The sequence below is a fragment of the Lichenostomus cassidix genome, chromosome 5, assembly GCF_008360975.1.
Source record: "Lichenostomus cassidix isolate B80296 chromosome 5, HeHo_3.0, whole genome shotgun sequence".
In the NCBI taxonomy this organism is placed as follows: domain Eukaryota; kingdom Metazoa; phylum Chordata; class Aves; order Passeriformes; family Meliphagidae; genus Lichenostomus; species Lichenostomus cassidix.
In genome coordinates, this window is record NC_139486.1 from 9,161,121 (window position 1) to 9,181,571 (window position 20,451).

General features: G+C 41.1%; 1 protein-coding gene across 3 annotated transcripts in view; it reads right to left on the minus strand.

The window, feature by feature from the left end:
* The window catches only part of KIF26A (kinesin family member 26A), a 103,073-nt gene that overhangs the window by 59,865 nt on the left and 22,757 nt on the right, over positions 1-20,451 (minus strand). For all 3 annotated transcript variants that reach the window (XM_085061241.1, XM_085061240.1, XM_085061239.1), the window contains exon 3: positions 4,124-4,624. In XM_085061241.1, coding sequence (XP_084917367.1) covers positions 4,124-4,624 — 501 coding nt within the window. The remainder of the gene's footprint in view (positions 1-4,123; positions 4,625-20,451) is intronic.

Sequence of the window (20,451 nt, forward strand, 5' to 3'; positions counted from 1 at the left end):
TACGATCTGGAAAACATTCAAGGAGTCATAATAGTTTGCCTTCTAACCAGTACCAATTGTATATATTCAAGTTAGAAATACAGTGTGACCAGGGTTTCATTTTGTGTAAGATGAAAGAAAATGCAATTTGCAAATAAGCTTTATTTCACTGTGATGTCTTTATAGCACATGGCATGGCTACTTTAGCACTTTTATGCAGTACATAACACTGCATAATAATAACACAGTCAATTTAAAACATACAGAAAGACCTCTTTTTTTTCTAGAATACACAATAAATGCAGATACTTCTAATATGTGTATGAGGTATTTGCAGTGGTTTTAATGTTCTACCTCAGCCAGATTCCAACACATCTGGCAAGGCCAAACTCCCCTCAGTCCTCTGCTTTTGCATTAAACTGGCTGGCAGTGCTGAGCACTGCTAATGTTTTTTTTTTTTCATTTGAGTAGTAACCTTATATTCACTTGTCAGATCTAGAACTAAAAATATCAATATAAAACTATTTATTAATTAAAGTTGTCAGGTGTCCACCACAAATCAGCTGCTTTACCCAGAGTTACGCCAGTTCCCTCCCCTTCACTGTGTTCAATGTCTGCTCAGACAACTTATCACTGCTACTGGTGATTATTTTCTGTAATTTTTCACAACAGGCCACTTGGGTAAAGCAGCTGATTACATCTTCACCTTTTGCACCTCAGTTGCAATCCTAGCCTTCCCCTCCCTGAACCTTCCTCCAGATCCTTAATTACTGTTCCTCTTCACAGCTCCCGAAGCCCATGGTTATTATTTTGGCTTGAGCAGCACCCACATTGTGCTTCAAACACACGTTCCTGTTCAAAAAATTTATAATCTATATAATGGATTTTTCACACTTGAACTCCAAACACATATTAAAAATTTACGATGTCCTGCACTTCTGACCCCCAACGTTCAGCCCAGAAGTGTTTTCACAACCATAAGTGACATTACAAGGTAATACATGCGAGTTTCAGGAGGGAGATGAGAGGAGCAGAAATCAAAGCTTTTTTTTTTCTCTTCACAGACAATTCCACTACTGCCACTATTAGAACTAACCATCAATAACAAATACGGATCCTGGAGAAATGTGTGCAGCTACAAGGTCTCTTGAGGTTTGGCAGATGTATGCTGGGGTGTATTTTCACACCCAGAAGGCACTGGGGACACAGTGCCCTGCATCCAAAAAATTATTTGCTCCACATGACCCACCTGGGCTCTGCCAGCACCAGCTGAAAGCCACAGGCACCTCCAGTGGACAAGGTAGGCCATGACAGACATCCAAGATGAGAAGGACAAAGCATCTCTTGGAAGTGCCTGTTGGTCTTCCACAGCCACAAACAAAGCCTCAGTAATTATGTTATAATAAACACCTGGGGCTTCAGCAATTAAAAATACTTGAGATGAACCCCAGCCTTTACCTTTGTCTTCCCCATTTTATAAAATTAATCATGCCTGCTTCATATCCAGCAATGACTTTAATCACTGGGAAGGCAAGCATTGGGTAGCAGCCTCTCACCAGGGAGCTCAGCACCTGTTTCAAGCACCCTCTCATCAGGAAAAAAGGTGTAAGTACAGATTCCCAGTGAAACAGGAGTATTCACAGGATGGTCAGAATAACTGGTATCACAACCAAGAGTGAAAACTCCCTGGCAAAAGAGACATCTTTGTCTTCTGCATTTAAGCACTATGTTGCCTAAATGGGGGCTGAAGATGTCAAGATTCAGTCACCCATAATAAATAGTACATTCAATGCTATTCTTTCTACTGCAGTAGTTCTTGCTCCAGAATTCCTCTAGCCAGAACAGCTTTGCTCCCCAAGACAGGATGTTACTGAAGACAGATAGCACTGAAAGTATGAATATCCACAGCTCTCTTCCGGGTGAATCTGAAACCTAAACCCTGTCTCTAACTTCAGGAAAAAAAAGACAAAATTAGCTCTCTAACTAGTAAATAAAACCAACAATGTAAATAAATCAAATATAATTTTCTAATAAAAGGAAGAGAGAATCAACAGAAATCGGAAAATCCCAGTCTTTGAAAAATTTTAAGATGAGGTGAGATAAGCATTGGACAAGAATGTCCTGCAGTGGATACTGTCCTAGACAAGGGCTAGACTAGCTGTTTCCTGAAATCTCTCCAGTCCTATTTCCTTCAACACCTGTGATTCCTCAGGGGAAGAGCGTAGGGGAAGCACTTTCTGCCTCACCCACCCAAACAACTTCATCAGACACAAGGCTGTTAACAATACAAAAGGCAGCAGAAGAATGCAGACAGACGAAGCACAATCTGGAAAGAGATGCACTCACAGTCTTCAGTAACTACATTTGGTTTTAAATGAATAAAAGAAATAGAGAGAGAGAGAGAGGGAGAGAGAGAGATAAAACAACTGAAGACTAACTTCTCTCCAAAAACTGCTTATAAATCTAAACGATCCTTGCAGATGACTGGATCGCATCCAAGCTGCCTCCAACACTCACAGTGTTTGTCCTTTCGTTAAAGGTCACTGTTTTCCAGGCTACTGAGTTTCTTTGCACATTTTTAAATCACACTTAAGCTCTGTTGCATTATACACATTTTTCCTTCACAGGGGTTAAATGAGGCAACAGTTTTATCTTAGAATAGCACAGCGGTTAGGGAAAACCACATCTATCAGTCAGCATGGTTAAGCAGGAAGAAATCTGGAGCTGGCTGTTACTGAATTATTTAGGACAAGAATAAGGGCAGACAAGGAATGAGCAGATAAATGGAAATACTGCTTTCAGAGTGCAGCCTTACCCATTTTTCCTTCTCTATTTCTGTGACATACAAAGAATTTAAAAGGCAATTTAAAGGTAACATCATACACCTTACATGGCCAAATTGCTCCCTAATGCATGGAGAAACATTTTAGAGAAAAGCTCTCATAGCAGCAGTTCCTTATAAACTACCAAGAGCTGAATGGGCCAGTTTTTTTCCCTTTTCTCAGTGAATGATCAGATGTCAGTGGAGATTCTCTGGATTTAATGGGAACCCCTCAGAGGTGGAATGTATGTGGATTCACTCCTTTCCTTATGAGAGAGAAGTATGGGAGGGAGGAATCATGTCTCCAAGCCTTTTCTGGAAAGAAACACAAGTCAGCCTGAAAAATAAGATTAGACAGCAGCACTCAAATATTTATGTCTGATGATCTTGGAGCTCAACCAGATGAAGCTACAAAGCAATATTAGGTAGTGTTTACATACAACAGCACATAAGGCATTATGTTAAATTTAAAGTTGCCTGGCACCAACATGCCTGCTCTCACAAGATCTGCTACATCATCTTTAAGTGAAAACCATTACTTCAAATTGTACACATTTAATTATTATATACACTCCCCTGTTCACTACCTGACAACTGTTCAGGAATAAATCTTAGTCAAAACCAGCCACATTTTGGATCCTTCTTCTTAGCACAGTTCCACAGATAGCCACAAACACATAATGAACTGGCTTTTACAGGTAATGTGCAGCTCTATAAAGCTTTTTCATTTCCCACAAAAGTTCGTAAAATGCACACAGAATACAGGAAAACAACATCAAGGCTTAAAATCCAAGTGCAGTGACATTTACAGGCATGTGGCTCTGAAGCAACCTCCTGAGCTCCCTCCTCAGCAGCAAACTGCTTTGCAACATAGCTAACGTGCAGATTAATGCTCTGCATCACAGTCCATCAACAGCAACTGCTGAACTGCACACAGTGTTAGAAGCTCAGCACTAGACTTGAGGGTCAAGTTCATCTTTGATATTTTCACATGTGACAAACTTGGCCTTTTGTGTTTTTTCTAAAGGGATTACTGGGTATGTGACAGACAAATAACATCACCTGCATACATGAAGCTAAAATACGTGCAAAAACATCTAAGGAAAGGATCTCACCATGTGAGATAAGAAAGCAAATTCCACGTGACATCTGATAGAACATCATTCAAAGCTCTTTAACTCTTCAGCTCTTGAAACGGCTTAGAGTACCATTATCTGATCCCTACTAAGATAAATATGTATACAACTCAAATTTTATCTGTACCTCCCTGTACGTCCACACACATGCAAACAAAACTCAAGCAGCTGAATTATCACTACTTACTAGACAAGCCTGAGGCAGAAAGCTGTTCACCCTGGAGATACTCCACATGCCCTCGAGGTACTGCTGAGCTTGGATGGTGACAGAACTCAGGGCACCACTGAGGCCGCTGGGGGCCACTGTCACTTGGACGCTGGAGTTGGGAAAACTGCCCACACCTTGAGACCATCCAAGTCCCTTCTTCCTCTCTGCCGCAGAGAAGAGATTGGGTGACTTTCCAGGCTGCCTGCCCACCGGCCCAGCAATGAGTGGCAAGTCTCTCTGGGAAGAGACAGTGACCATCCTGGGTACCATGCTGGTCACTGCCCCGGCGCCAGGCGGGAGGTCGGGCATTTCTGGGTAGTTGGTTTGGCTGAGGGTGTGCATCATCTGAATGGCTTCCTGCTTCAGCTGGTTCAAGTGAGTGGCACAAGTTTCACATCTGCTTTCTCCTTCATTCCTGTTTTTCTGTAAGTAGTCAGGCACTTGAAGCTTGTCAAAAATTAAAGCTGATAATCGTGGGTCCTAAAGAAGAGAAGAGAGGGGGAAAAAACATACTCAGTTAAAGCCATGTAGAAGGATAAAAAGAAGGTGTGGGGGAAGTTCTCTGATTTGCTCTCCACTCATGGAAGTTCTTTAAATCTGTTCTGGTAACTCTCAACATTTTTCCCCCTGAATACCCTAACAGGCTCACAGGTCACAGTGGATTAATAAACCATAAGTGAATTCATTTGTATTAGACCCAGCATGAAAATTACCATCAGAATTAAACAGTGGAGCTGCGGTGTACTTGATAACTGCTCATTCTTCTAATTAACTTTCCTTTGGAGACATCTAAGGCACCTGTGTTTCCCATGCTCAGGGACAATGTTAGCTGAGATGCTGAACCTACAAATATCATAACTTGATTCAAAGGCGTATCACCATCAGACACTCAGGAAAATTAGACTTTAAAGTATTTTAAAAAATTAATGTGTGACCTGGTAAACATCTTGCTGTCCTTAACCCTCAGAAATGGTTAATCAAGTGGCATAAAAGCCAGTTTACATCGTGCTGCCCACTGTTATTTCTGATCTCTGCAACCCAGATGGTCACAATATTCCCCCTCCTGCTACAACTGCTTTGATGAGAAATAGATTTGAGCCTACAGCCATGTGTGAAGGTGTGACAATGTGCACACTAAGAAGCTGATTTAAAAGCAACACCTATTTTGTTTCCACAGAGCAATTCCCCACTACCCCTTTGCTAGTTCATTTTAAGGCTGCTCAAACATTTTAAAACCCAGCACCGTGTTTCCACTTTAGAGATAGAGTTACCTATCTCCTGCAACACACAAACGCCTTCCCATCCCAGGCCTGCTACTGTAAAGATTAGTCAAGAGATTAAATCCAGCCCTGTCGTAAATCTGCTATCGAGACTAACGCCAGGCACTAAAACTGACCCGACTTCACACACTCTCATTGAGCTCTCTAAACAATTAAGGTTTTAATGAAATCACAGAGCAGCCAAAGGTTTATTTGTATAATTATTTTAAATGAAAATATTTAATTTGCTTGTTAATAAGGAGGACACACATAGCTGGTAAGTCAGCCATCCAACATATGCTGGGGATATCCCCAGATTGGCACTTGTTTTTAAAAATGTATTACTTTATGCCAAGCTGCAATTGCTTTCTAGGAAATGAACATCCTATTAGAAAACTAATTCTGGTTTTAATTACAATGCATATCCATAAAACTCTTCAAAGAAGTCTTGGCACTGGTACTTTGGCTTAGCTCTGAATTCAGAAAGTACTAAAACACTGCTTAACTTCTGCAGCAGCAGCACAGAATTTATCTCGTGTTCAGCTGTTGGACTACTCCTGCAATAGTTTTTAATCTCTCACGAGACACAGCACAGTGTTGATAGAAACCATTGTGAGTATATCTAGCATCACATTATTCCACAGCCAAAAGCCATTAACCGAAGTTGCTCTTTCCGCAATAATCTAAATTATTGTTTATTGACTTAAAATAAAAATACTTCTCAGGCTAAGAAAACCTACTGTTGCCACAGACTGAACAATAAATTGCATTCACATTAGTGAACCAGCATAAAAAGTGAAGTGAGAGACACTGTTTCATTTTTGTCTCTTTTCTTTATTGAGGTTTAGATCCTGCTAAAAAATGCCTTTGAAGTTGCACCATTTGCTTACCCTCATGAGGAAGAAAATCCTTTCCCACCAAACCTCCCAGAAGATGGTAATACTAAATTAAGAGATATTAGTCAGAAAAAAAAGTAATTAATATTTTAGAAACTTTTTTCTATCCCTTCAGCAGAAAGTGCTATTGGTTAGACTTAAAAAAAATAAAACCAAACAGAGAGACTCAGTGCTGCAAGCACTATTTAGCCTTGGGCAAAACAAAGGCCATGCAGTCTATCTCCCAAGAAAAACAAACAGCACTGTGCTCAGTGCTCCTCAGGAACTTCTCCAAGGGAGAGCCCTCTGAGCAAATACTTGCTGAGGCTGACACACAGCATCTCTTCAAACAGCCCCAAAACACAGCACCTTCCAGCACTGGGCACTACATCCAGGGCCAGGCACATCCCTGGGCTCACTCCTTTGATCCAAGTTGGGCACACAAGGAAGCACCTGCAGGTCCCAACTGCATGAGCCTCATCTGGCAATGTTTAAATTGCTATCAAATGTCAAAAGTTTCAAATAAGCAATTAAAGCGAATTACTAGGTGAAACAGGCTTCTCATTTAAAAGAAATTACTTCTTTTGATGTAAAGAAAATTAATGACCCCAATTCTAGCTCCATAAACACAGTTTACAGCAAGAGGCAGATCAGAGTCAGGCCTGTCTTGGAGTTACAAAGAAATCGAGTGGAAGTCATATTAAAGGGGGGAACAAAAATAAATTTTAAAAATATATCTATTTAGAAAATTACACAGACTAAAGCTTATAGGCATAAAGTATGCCAAATTTAAACCTCATAATTTATTTATAGTAAAAAAAAGAGAAAAAAGGCATCACATTTCCAAGGCTTATATTTTGCCAGGCATTTACAAGGAGCCTCTTAACCCACTCCTCCAGCCTGTGTGACCTCCAGTCTGCATTGTGGCCAACCTCCTCCAGCATCTCAGTGAGGGCCCAGCTGGACAGTTGGATTACTTTTATTTTTCCACTCTGAGAGACAAAAACACCTGGCTAACGGTTGGGTGTGAAGGCCAGAGGAAACACAAGTTACTGTTAAAAACATTAACCATAACTTAAAAGTGTAGCCAGCCCCATTAAAGAGGTTTTACTGCCCGGTGACAATGCCTGGTCCTGGGGAGCCCCTGCTTCGGCATCTCGCGCCCTAGTAAGGACAGGGTGGAAATTACACTCTCGTGTTTAACAGAGGGAAGAAATAAACCTTGAGTGACCAAATGTGTTAGATACACATGTGGGAGGGGTGAAGAGCCAAAGCCATCCTTGCTGCAGCTCCACCAGCAGACGGGCGAGCCAAACAAAGGGGTGTGCAAATTGCTGAGGGGAACGGCAAAAAAATTAAACATACAACACACAAGCCTCTACTCCAAACAGTGCTCCAACACCCCTTTAGTCTGCTGTGCTACAAAGAATATGACTGTTTTATTCCTCCACAGCATAAATAAACTATGCTGTCTTTGTCACACCTACTTTCCAAATGCTCTTCTTACCTCCTGAACAAGCTGGATAAGCAGAATGCTGTGATGCTGTAATATTCACAGCTTCCCCTCCCACTGCAGAAACCAAAACCCTAATTTCAAACTCAGGTTGTTAACTTTCGCAGACATATTTTAGATATTCGAACATCACAGGCTGTTAGAATTGTAAAATAAATGGTCCCACTAGGAACTGGGGAGCCCAGCAGCCCCCAGCAAGGTCAGGGCATGAGATAATTGCATGTTCTTATATGAGGACAAATTTTCTGAATGCTTGAATTTACCACTGCTTTCCAGCAAGCAGTTCTCACAGACACAAGCCAGCTTGCCAACTGCTGCTGGGAGATTAAACACACACATGTGAACTGCCCACATGAGAGGAGCTCACAGACATGGTCTGCAAGTTCAACTGGGCAGGATGGCAAACTTGGAAATCCAGGATTGTGCTCCCACTAGAAAACACAGCAAAACACCCGTTTCCTGCAACACCAGAGCATTTAGCCTGAAGCCTGCCTTCAGGCTTTACCTCTGAAACCACAAGTAGGGAAAAGGAGCACAGCAACATGAAACAGCAAGGAGGAACGAGTCTCCGTAATTCGGGCTTCCCTCTCTGATCTAACACCTCAGCTCTGCTGCCTCTGTGTGAAAGCAAGGGAGGACCCAGCAGGGTTTCAGCTATTGGGGTAACACCATGTGCAGCACGGGGGACACACAAACAAAACCTATATTTCACTATTGAAAAATACTGCACCCCCAGACCACTGCCCTTGAAACTACAGACATAACTCAGAGCAACTCGGATGTGGCCAAAGGCCAGGATCTCCGAAAATTTCTGCTACAGCTTAGACACCAAAGAACAGCCAGGTTTTCAAAGCATGAAACACCAAATTACCTTCCTGGACCCAAACTGTTCTGAGAACTTGAAGCAAGTTGTCAGTGATAACTGCACTTAAATTAAATTATTTTGAAATTTTAGCTCAATCTGTAATTTCCCAAGTACTTAAAGTTTGCAGTTAGATTTTCTGTTCAACTAATGAGAAAGAATAGAGCTTTTTTCCATTGCAAAAGAGAAACAAAGATACAAGCTTTGAATCTTACCTGCAGCTACTGACTTCTAACTCCCAAACTCAGCAAGAAGAGAGGAGGCAGAAAAGCATCTGGATTCTCACTTAAGAAGTCCCTGAAGTAATACCCACCCATCTGTAACCTAATCCTTTCAGCGAGGAACTATGCACAGAGTGCGAACAAACGATGACGAACAAATGATGAAAAGTCAAATTGCCAACAACCGTCCTCAGTAATTACCCGCAATTCTGCCTGGCACCGGTTTCTGCAGTGCGAGTGTATCTGGAGCAGTATTCTGAATTGAATTAAATTAAAGTCTTGATATAAATATAATTTAAGAGAAAGAAGAATCATTGAATGTCACACTGAAATATGTAATTAAACACAGACAGAGGTGAACAACATTTTAAAAGGATGCTTTTGGAGAAACGAATGTACTATCCCAGTGCAAAAGAATCAATGTTAATGATTTTTTGTCTTAATTGTCCTTCCAGATTTCTGCTGTGCTGCTTACAAATTAGTTTTTATCTTAGATGACATTGTGAAATATCCCCTAATATCTTCTATATTGACAAATACTTTGAAGGCTGATGCTTGCTTTCAACTATGCAGCAGTCATTGTCAAAACAAACAAAAAAAAACCCCACAAGCCCTATATTCAACAAACCCAGAGTGTGCTCAAAAAAAACAGTGCTAATTAATTTTTTTTAAGAAAAGGTTCCAACTATCTGACTAATCTCAAAGGAGTGAAAATATGAGCTTTAAGTCTTCAACTAACCCGTGTTGTGAATTCATTCAGTCACTGACCTCGTCTTATCAGAATATAAACAATCAAGGGAAAACAAACACATGAAGCCTTCACAAAACCAGAATTCACCTGAAGTCCCATCTCCAGTGGGTTAAGGGTATTTGGAACTTGCAGTGTAACTTCACTGTCCTTGAAAACATCCCTCTGAACGTGCAGGAGAGCAATCCACATTTCCAATGTGAGCAAAGTGTGCAAGCATTAGAAAAAAAGTAGATACATTTTTAAGGCCAAATTTCATTTGGCCTCTTTCCAGTAATGTCTCACTACCTTTAGGTGAAAGGTTAATTTAAGACAATGGACTGTGGCCCTTCTCCTATTCTATTTGCTAGTAGGATTTCTTCAAATCTGCAGTCCCATTATTCTGCTTCCAACCACAACCTGAGGTAGTGCACACAGACGTATCCCCCTGACTCTACCCAGCCGAGACTCAAACCAATTTCTTTTCAACTCTGGCATCCCAAAGAGTTTGGAAAAAAAAAATCCAAGCACATTTTCTTACTTATAAAAAAAAGTACAAGGTATCTCTTTTAAACAGTGCCCATCTTTCTAACAAAAGCCAAGCAATCCGATAAATCTGCTCAGAACTGCATGACCCCACACTAAAAATGACTGTGCCGTGTTTAGTTATTCGGCAGCTCCACTGAACTCTATTTATTTCCATTTCCTGCCCACTTTAATGTACTTCAGTGGCCTGCAGTAAAGTTAAAGCAATAGGTGTCTGTCATAAAGATGAATAGTGCTATTGGAATGCATAATACAGTGGAAAGAGGAAATGAGAGCAATCTGGTTTATTTACATCTCAGGCTCCCATCAGCACCTCAACCCACCTCCCAACGCCTTCAGCTGCCTTTCCTGTTATCTTGCTGTATAGTCCCCTGCAATGATTTGGCTTTTAACCTCACAGAACCAGAGGGGATGAGCTGATCTCCCAGATTTGCTTTCATGAGCTGGCAGAGTATTGGAGCAAACAGCCATGCAGTGTGTTCAGTGCAAAGAAAACAAAATAAAGGTAGTGGTTGCCATTTAAATTAATTAAAAGACACAAACAAAACAAAAGACCCCAAGGAGATCTGCTATCACCGGTAAATTTAGATCAACACACAGGAACCTGACTACTTCTGAAAAACAGTAATTACCGTTTCACAAAATATTACTTTTAATCTTCTTTCTTTACAATCTAATTAAACAGATATTTTACTTGCCTTTGGAAAATGTTTTTCTTAATTTCATTCAATTTTAACATTTGGTGTATTCTATAAACTACACATCCAAACTAGTATGCGATTTTATGCTTATTTTTAATAGCGTATGAATTCATTTAAAATTGATGACTTTTAATTTGCATGTTTATTGTTGGTTTTAAGTAATCTTTTAATTTTCCCTCTTGGGTCTGTGGCTTGCTATAACTTCACAATGTAAATTCAGTACTGATTTTGTTCATATGAAAACACTGTGTTCCAACACACACTCTGTCTTTTTTAATTTCCCTCTTATTTCTTTTATAAACCTTCAGAAAAGCATTACCACTTGGAACAGCAGAGAGCACATGTAGAAATAGTTGCATGTCTATCACCACACAATACTTGGTGTCTGAGAAGCCTTTGTTTGATTCTACTTTCAGCAATAGACACTTAAAAGAAGTTGACTTTCAGAAATTCAGACAAAAACCTCTGATAGAAATTAGACACTTGTGTTTAAAAGATAAAGAGCTTTCCATCTCTAATTATTATTTGAAACCAGAGAATAAGTTCAGGTTAGCCTATGAGCACAGTAAATCAGATTATAAAAACTCTGCCTATTAGAGTCGCAACTGCTTAAAAACTCACAACTTCCCTTTCCTCTTCAAAGCAAACAAAGTGCTTATGGGTTAGAACTTGGGAGAAGGATGCTGTCTGATGCCTCTATCGCATTGAATGCTACCAGCTCCACATAGAGTCTGAGTTCAGTCAGGCTGCCAGATCATAAAGCAGCTCTGAATTTCAGCACAGGGATGAAAAATGGAGCAAAGCACCACTACACAGAAACATGCTGCCTTGTCAAAATGCCTCGGAAACACCAACTCTTAATATCATTTTATGGGAAACAAAAGGCTGTTCCTGCTGTTAGAATTCAGTCGACAGCCTGTGTTTCCAGAATGACAAATTGCATTGTGAGCCTGGTGAGATGGACTCCTTCACTGATGAACTCTGACCAGCAACCCAGCCCACACAGCCCAATGGACTGGGAGAGGAGTCATGCCCCAGATGAGATCTTCAGTATGTTTAAGTGATCATAACTTCATCTGTCCCAGTAGAACTGTGCCCATTTGTATCAGACCTTTGAGAAGGGAGTTCAGGAACAGCTGGACTCCAGCCACAGAGAAAGCAACTCTAGCTTAGAAAGACTGAATAGGGAAAAAAAAAAGTGCCTGGAACACTCCTCTGTATACGAACCCTACAACTGATTCAGTCCAACCATCTGAATCCAATTAACAGAACGCTCAGCGGCAGAAGTTAGGGAGTGGACACATTTTCCAAATGAACATCATTAGCATAATGTAGATTTAAAATCAGCTATGGAAACCAGCGCTTGGCATTGGATCACACTCTCTTAGTGTCTCATTCACTTGCTCATTTTATCAATTATTTGGTAAATGAATACTTAGGACTGTACAGAAACGATTTAGCCTCCACAACCAAAAGGCTGCCCATTGTGCACTCCCTTGCAAGCTACAAATTACTGCATACAGTGCACAGTTAGTACACCACGCAGTTTTTATTATTACAGAAGTGGATTTCACTTATTCTTCATCTTAATTAAGTTCCACTGCCTCAGTTTAACTGCTTCACCAAAAAAAAAAAAAACCTCATTGGCTGAAAAATTTTGGGTTCACATCTGAATTTAGGCAGTGTTGTAGCAGAGTTGAGTTCTAACTTTTTCTCCTTGCATGGACCTAATCAAGGGGGGGAAAAAAGGGAAAAAACTCCAAGCAGAAATGAATAGAAACGGAATGATGAAGACCATCTGTAACTCCTCAACCACAAGCTGGCCACACTCTTCAGGCAGAGTCTGCTTCAGTTCCTTTGCTTACTAGGTGGCATGTATGAAACATCACCTCCCTCTCCAATCTGTTCATCCCACAGCAGCTCTTTAAAGTGGATTCTTGGATGTTTGGGTTTTTTTTAATACCAGTCTTCAGCAGAGCAACTTCAGCAAGTAAATTCACAAATCTGCCGTCAGCTACCTCTTGGTCCTGTGCCTTCAGGATCTCTGCACTTGGATGGAAGTAAGGTCCACTGATGTCCCTCAGTTTCAGACAGGATGCCAGTGCATAGAAGTAATTGATCACATTCTGCTCACCCCAGCTTACATTATAAAAAAAAGGATAAATATGCAGATCCTGAGGGAGATCTGCAGGTGGAGGATATTGCCCAAAGAATCAAGTGATCCTCCCATGGAATCTCTTTAGGGTGAAGTATGATCCCAACCATATAAAACACAGGTGGAGACAGACAATTTGGGGAGTCTCAGCAGGACAAAATAGCAGTTTAAAAAACAAGAATGTTGTAGGAAGTTAAAGAAGTTTCATTTATTTCATTTAGAAGAATGAAAATCAGAGTCCTTCAGTATAAAAAGCGGTTACAAAGAGACTGGTGACAAATTGCTTTCCATATCCACTTGGGTAGGCAAAATAAGAAATCATTCTACTTTTAAGCAAAGGTGACTCAAGAGAAACTATCAAAGGTGAGTGAATATTGGCAATTGCGACAGAATGGTGTTGAGAAGTCTTGTTCCTTTGAGAATTTCTGAAGAGCAGGTGAAAAACATCCATGGGAGGTGATCAAGAGATAGATGACCCCATTTCAGTGGAGGAATCTGGACTACTTTTTAAAGATCTGAAGATCATACCCCAGCCCTGTGATACCAGTTTTGGAAAGATGAGCAACATATCTGTACACAGACTTGTTGCTTGGGTACAAGTGCCACAGACAAGGAACAGACAAGAGACTTCAAAATACTGCTCTACTTAGATGACTATGCAGTAACCTACACTATCTTGCTTACAGATAGTGTAGCATCTTACTTGCATCATTCCTTTATTAATTCCACACCTCTTGTCCTAGTTGCAACTCTCTGTACGCTTTGAAAAATTCTTTTGTCAAATACAGCCCATTATCACCACACCCAAAGCTTTCCTTTATTGTTAATTATGCTACATATTATATCCCACTTTCAATCTTCCCTTACAGATACAATGCATAGAATTGCTACATTTCCTTCCCTGCAAGTTCAGGGACCAGCTTTAGGAATCCAAAGGAGATGCTTAAATTAGATGGTGCAAGTCCAACTACTCCTATCTGTCCATCTTGACGGACATCAGTGACGAGTGGTCCATATTGGACATCAGTCCCTCAGGGTCCATATTGGGACAGGTGTTGTTTAACATCTTTGTTAATGTCACAGATGAAGGGACTGAGTGCAGCCTCAGCAGATTTGCAGATGATACCAAGCTGACTGGTACTGTTGACACACCTGAATGACAGGATGCCATCCACAGGGACCTGGACAAGCTCACGAACTGGGTGCATGGGAATCTCATGAGGTTTAACAAGACCAAGTGCTGGTGCTGCACCTGGTTCAGGGCAACTCTGGTATCAATCCAGGCTGGGGATGAACAGACTGAGAGCAGCTCTCACAAGAAGGAATTGGGTAAGAATTGCTTTCATGTGAGTAGGATGACAAAAACAGCCTGGTTGGTGATCAATACCCACCTGTACCCACCTGCAGTGGTCCTGTGAAAGCTGCAAGCTGTGCAGCCTCCTGCCATCCACAGGACTGGTGTATCAAAGCAGAGCAGCTCCCTTTGCCTAAGGCCTGTCTTCTACAAGCATAAATCCATGGGGCTGTGCCCACAGGCAGACAAAAACCCACTCTACCCATGCTCAAAGCATCTCAAAAGCCATGTTAACAGGGTTTATAAACTCTGCACAGGCATGGGATATAAACATATTAAACCCATGGGCAAAGTGAGCTTGTATCTGCCTATAACACATGCACATGTAGACATGCCCACAGATGATTGGCAAAAATACCTCTGTAAACTCTTTCAGGCTCCTCACACATACACACAAAACAAGCCTTGTCTCCCGAGACACAGAGGCAATCAAATACCTGGCAACAACTTTCAAAACCCTTCAAGCCAGATCCTATTAAAACCAGCAACTAAGAGATGAAAGGCACCAGCTTGCCCTACCAGTCACACTTAACAAGGCTCTTAAACATTTACTGTAGCTAACGTTACCTCTATAGAAATTCCACAACTGTAGACAATGCCTAACATCATAGGATACATTTATGTTTCCGTTCAATTGAAGGTACTACATAAAAGGATGTTTTTATTTTAATTTGTGTTGTGGGACCTTGGAAAAGAAGCTGGCTCATCACCTGCTGGAAGAGGCCAAGTACAGAGGAAGAAAGAGTTCTTTTAAGAACAGAAATTACAGCCCCAGAGTGAGACCTGGGCCCTAAAGAAATCCACGGCAACATTCATACTGAATGCAAAGTCATTATATCCCCCTCTAAATTGAAGCATGCCTGCTCCTAATTTCAATTTAGCAGTGAATTATTTCACCAGCCTGCCTCTCTGTTTCACAAAATGCATGTTTGTAGTTGTTGGGTGATGACTTAAGTTACATCTTAGTGTGAAAATTTCCCCATTCTTTTTAAAATGAAGTTTTATGGCAATAACTTCTGTGTCAAATTTGCAGTGAATAATTAAAAAAAAAACCTGCCACCCAAGTTGCCTTAGTATTATCATTACAGATGTAAATACACATTTAAAACCAATTGTGTAATTATTCCTTACTAACATCCTTATGAAATCTGACAGCTTGTCAAATAGCTCCCATTGTGGACAGCACTGAAGCAGTTCTACAGATCACCAGAGTTAAAGGGCAATGGAGATAAGTACCTTCTCCCATCTCCTGCACATCATAGCTCTGCTAATTTCAGCCATGAGAAGTAGTGATCCTGATAGGCTTCTTTAATGAAAATAGATGCTTTAGTATTTTAAGAAATTTTAAGAAAAATTTTATTTAAACCCATGTGTCTTCCAAACCTACAGTACTTCTGAAAAAAATAATGTTTTTAAAGTACACAACACAGTGTATGAATAAAAAACAGACAATCAAGCAGGTAGGGAGAGCACTGAAGGTGATGTAAATCCAGTGTGAGCAGACACTATTCTTTGCTCCTGTGACAGTTTATATCAGCAGGGCCAGAAACTCTGCTACTAATGGTCAACTTGAAAAATCCAAGTGGCTGATTCCAGGACTCTCAGCACCATCCCAGGCACTGACTGTGCACTGTTAATATTTTATGTACGCTTGCAGCTCCAGTCTCAGAGAAACCCATTATGCAGGATATGCTCAAAGATGTGTGTTTTACTTCACATGACTGATGCTGTGATTCACAGGGAAAACCTGCACAGAAGGCGCAGGCTGGGATGTTACTGCTCCAAGCTCCATCAGCAAACAATCACCGAAATAAATTACCATCAGCATCTCATGGAAGTCCCTGCATGAGAAAGTTAGGCAAGATTTATTCAAGACTACAGTCTCGTGAGCAATTAATCAGAATCAAAGGTAAGCCAAAAAATGAATAAATGAAAATGGGACCAGCTAGAATAACAAAGCAGCACAGCCAAGGCAGCAGCCACATGACAGCCAGCGGCATCTCCAGAGTGGTCAAAACAACTGTCCACAGACCTTGCCAATGAGCCAGATGCTGCTGCTGGAAGAAGGGTAGTGTTGATATAAACACAGAGATACAAGATGCTTAACACCAAGAGCAATCAATCTTCATGGCTGCCAAGCTTTGCTATTATGCCACAAAGAGATGAAAACAAACTTCATAAAACACATGTAGATTCTACATGACAAACTCCCTCCACCCTCCCCTTACTACTCAGAAACAAACCCACAATTTGGGTGTAGCTGTAAATGACCTGATGCTTTTCCTGAGTTAACAACAGAATCAGGAAAGAATATCATTGGCTAAACAGTGCACTGTGCACACCCTGCCAGAAAACCAATGAACTTATCATACTGTATAGGAAATTCCTATCTCCCACATCAATTAGTGACCCAAGAGTGATTGATTTTATAATCCCAAACTTGACTTCCAAAGTGACTTCCTCTGGGGCCAATTTTCCATTACCCAGCATGTGGAAAATTGCATACGGTCAGTGCACTATGAAAACCAAGGAAAAATAAGTGCTATTTAAACCCCAATTCCATGCCTCCACATTCCTGCTTTCCTAAGGGAGATGCACTTTTGACAGTTACTTCCTTTCCCTGCCCCAACATCCTATCTGCACCACACACCAGCTGGGCACTCAATCAAAACAGAAACAACAACAGGAACTTGCAGCTATTCATTACAATAGGATCAAAACATTTCTAGGCACTAGCACTTCGCCAAGTTGCTGTCCTTGAAGACCTGCCTCTATCCAATTCTTCTCTCCCATCACAGAGACCATCACTGAAATGGCCCCACTTAAACCTGAAGCACCACATATTGAAGATCACAGCTTTTTAATCAGAAGTCACATCTCAGAACTGCAGGAGGCAATGGAACTGGGCAGCAGAAAGGTGAGAAAATTAACTGGCCAACAACACAGGCCGATGTTTATCCTTTATTCCAATCAAGCTAACATTAGCTCCAGTCTATAAAACCAGGATTGCACTGCACACTAACTACCAGGGTAATCACAGAAACAGCAATATGATTACTGGGCCCTAATTATATCTTATAAAGAGTTAAAGACAATCAAGTACATGTAATAAAGATTTATATGCAGTTTTTCACTGACCTGAAACAGCTTTATACATTAGTAGGTTAACGTTACTGCAGGAACAAAGCAAACAGTTACAGCTACATGACAAAATACATGAAACACAAGAGCCACATGTTGAGTCCTTTCATCCAGGAAGCAATTATTTAATTCCTGGGAAAAGATGATCTCTCTCATAGTTTCATCAATACATAATAGATCTCAGAACCAATCCTGGCTCCCTGGCCTGGTCTGGATGCAAATCTGCAGGACTGCACAGGGTCATGAACCAAGGGTTCATGCTGACCTTTGGCGAATCATTTTGGCCACACCATCCTCACCCAGTGTCCATCCTCCCAGATAGCAACACTCATCTTCTCTCAACAGATGGACACTCAACAGCCACCATTAGCACCCACCCAAAGATCACAGAATACTTGATTACACAGGACCCTACACCAGGAGCAATTCAGCAGTTTTAGTAACTGCTCTACAAACAATGTAACTGAAAAAACAAATCCCTCTGCAAGGTTACTCCAAGGCTGCCACTGGTTCAACCAGCCAGCCTCAGCCTGAGAATACTGTATGTAAGGTACGCCCCTGGAAAAGGCCAAACAGATAGCAGCACTTAATAAACAGAGACATTAACTAGGAAACATCCCTGCAGCAATTAAAAGTTTGCAGAGTACTACAACAGACACCTGGTTATTGTTCTGACATCTGCTTAGGTTTTCTGTGTGTTTTTAAGTTGGACCAAACAGAAGAAAATTGACTTTATGGACATTTCATGACCAAAATGACAACAAGGTACTGTTAATTGTTCATGAAAAATGGCATAAAAACTCAAATGAAGCACATGTACTGTTTGAAATGCTTTAAAGTTACCACGTTTTATAATGAACCATATATGACCAAATGGTGTTTCTCCTAGTAAAGAATAAAATTATTCTAAACTAAGGATTTCATCATAAAATGGGAGGAAATTCACAGTCTGAACAACTGCAGTTGTGCTGAGCACATTTTAAGACATATGGCAACTTTATAATGGTCATTGGGGATGAAGAGCTGAAATTCTGCTGCAGATTTTGAATTTAAGACATTTCACATAAAATTGCATATCTCAGGAAACAAATAAATTGTTAAGTGTGCATCCTCATAATGTTACAGAAAATATTTGGCATACATAAATATGACTACCTCAAAATATGGATTCTATTTTCAGTGCAATTACCCAATTGATTCAGAGGGTCCAAATAAGCTTTAAAAAAATTGTATGAAGGCATCATTAAAAGAAAACAAATATGACAAGATCTGCCTTAACTTTATACAGAATTACTGCAACATTATGCAGCTACAATATGTTATCCAGCGTTCCCAAGTAAATGCCCCAATTACTATTGTAAGTCTCTCATTTAAATAGTTCCTTCCTGTTTAAAATGTTGAGAGCCAAATACATTTTCCCACCACTAGGTATTGTGTAAGACTCCTTTCTCTTCCAGCAAGCTGGCTGAAGATGGATGAGCTTCCAAACTGATATCATTTTTAATTACGTGTTTTTCTCTCATTACTAATTTCCTAAACATGTCTCTAATCTCGCAGTGAAATCTCTGAGCACAGTAGGTGTATCCACATACATCATGCTCTAGAAAATTAAAATGAGATAAGGATCAGGACTGCCATCACAACATAACCTGAAAGAAGCAAGATACATGAGAGGTGATACATACTCATAACACTCTGATCTCAAGTGTTTCTGGAAAGCGGTAGTAATTGGATGGTTTCCATCCTTCCTATGGCCCCTCCTGGAGCCAGAAACAGGGTTATTGGGGTCTAGGAGAGGGAGATGCTTCAAGCAACCTCCCACCTTGCCCTTTCCACCAGGCATTTGCAAGCTTGGATGCCAAATGCATATCCACCCCTTCCCTAACAGTCCTCCCTTGCCCTACACAGTCCTCCAAGAAGCCCTATGTGCCTAAGAGATCCACAATCAGCTGCTCCTCTACAGAAGCCAAGCACAGGTATCCCCATTCCCTCCTGCCATCGGGGCTCCAGCAGCTCCCTCCACCTGGGCCAAGGTCTCCTGAAGGGTCTGCCTTCTCCAGGAGCACAGGAGGTGTTGGAGGCAGCCACACCCAGCAGACAGGTAGGGAGGAACATGCCCACGCAGGCCCCACGTACCTGAAGGGGTCACACCCCAGCAGCTCCTGCTGCATCAGATGCTCTCTCAGCGGGCAGAGATCAGGATTATGCATAGACCCGCCAGCCTGGGTCAGCCAAGTGCCAGCCGGTTATTCCCATGGGATCCCTTTCATTCCTTAGATATCTCTCACTACCTGAAAGGCAGTGCACAGCTGAGCAGAGCTGCAGCATTCTTTAACCATTAAACCAGCAGGGTAAGATAGCAACTTTTCAGAGGGGGGAAAAAAAAGCAAAAGAAAACAAAAACAAAAGGGTAACTGTCACGGGGCTTTCTTCCCAGCTAAACACTTCACACACCAAATTCCTAAGGGAGTGATCCTTTCAGCACATCAGCTGCCTTCTCATCAACTGACACTTCCCAAATAAAGGAGGAAAATCCTAGAACTGTTCAGAGTGGCTGACATTTAAGGAATCAAATAAAGCAAAAGCAGATAAATCACAAGCACTTAAATTTAAGTTTATATCTTCAGAGCAGTCTTAAACTATGTCACAAGTATGATTCTGCCTACTCACTCAAAGAAAAGGGATCTCCGCTGTTTCACAGTCAAAAAGATGAAAATAGAGAGGGATTAGAAATACAGTTGAAGAGCACACACCAGATTAATGCTCCTAAAACCAGTGATGCATAAGGAACACCAACACCAGGGCTCTGGTACATATGCATGCAGCTCACTAGTCTGCAATCTCAAGCTGATCAAAATGCATGTGCTAAATGGGGTAAGCTTATCTAAAAATGTAATGCTAGCTGAATTGCCCTGGGTCCCTAGGGAGGCCTGCAGCACAGACAGTGTGAGTG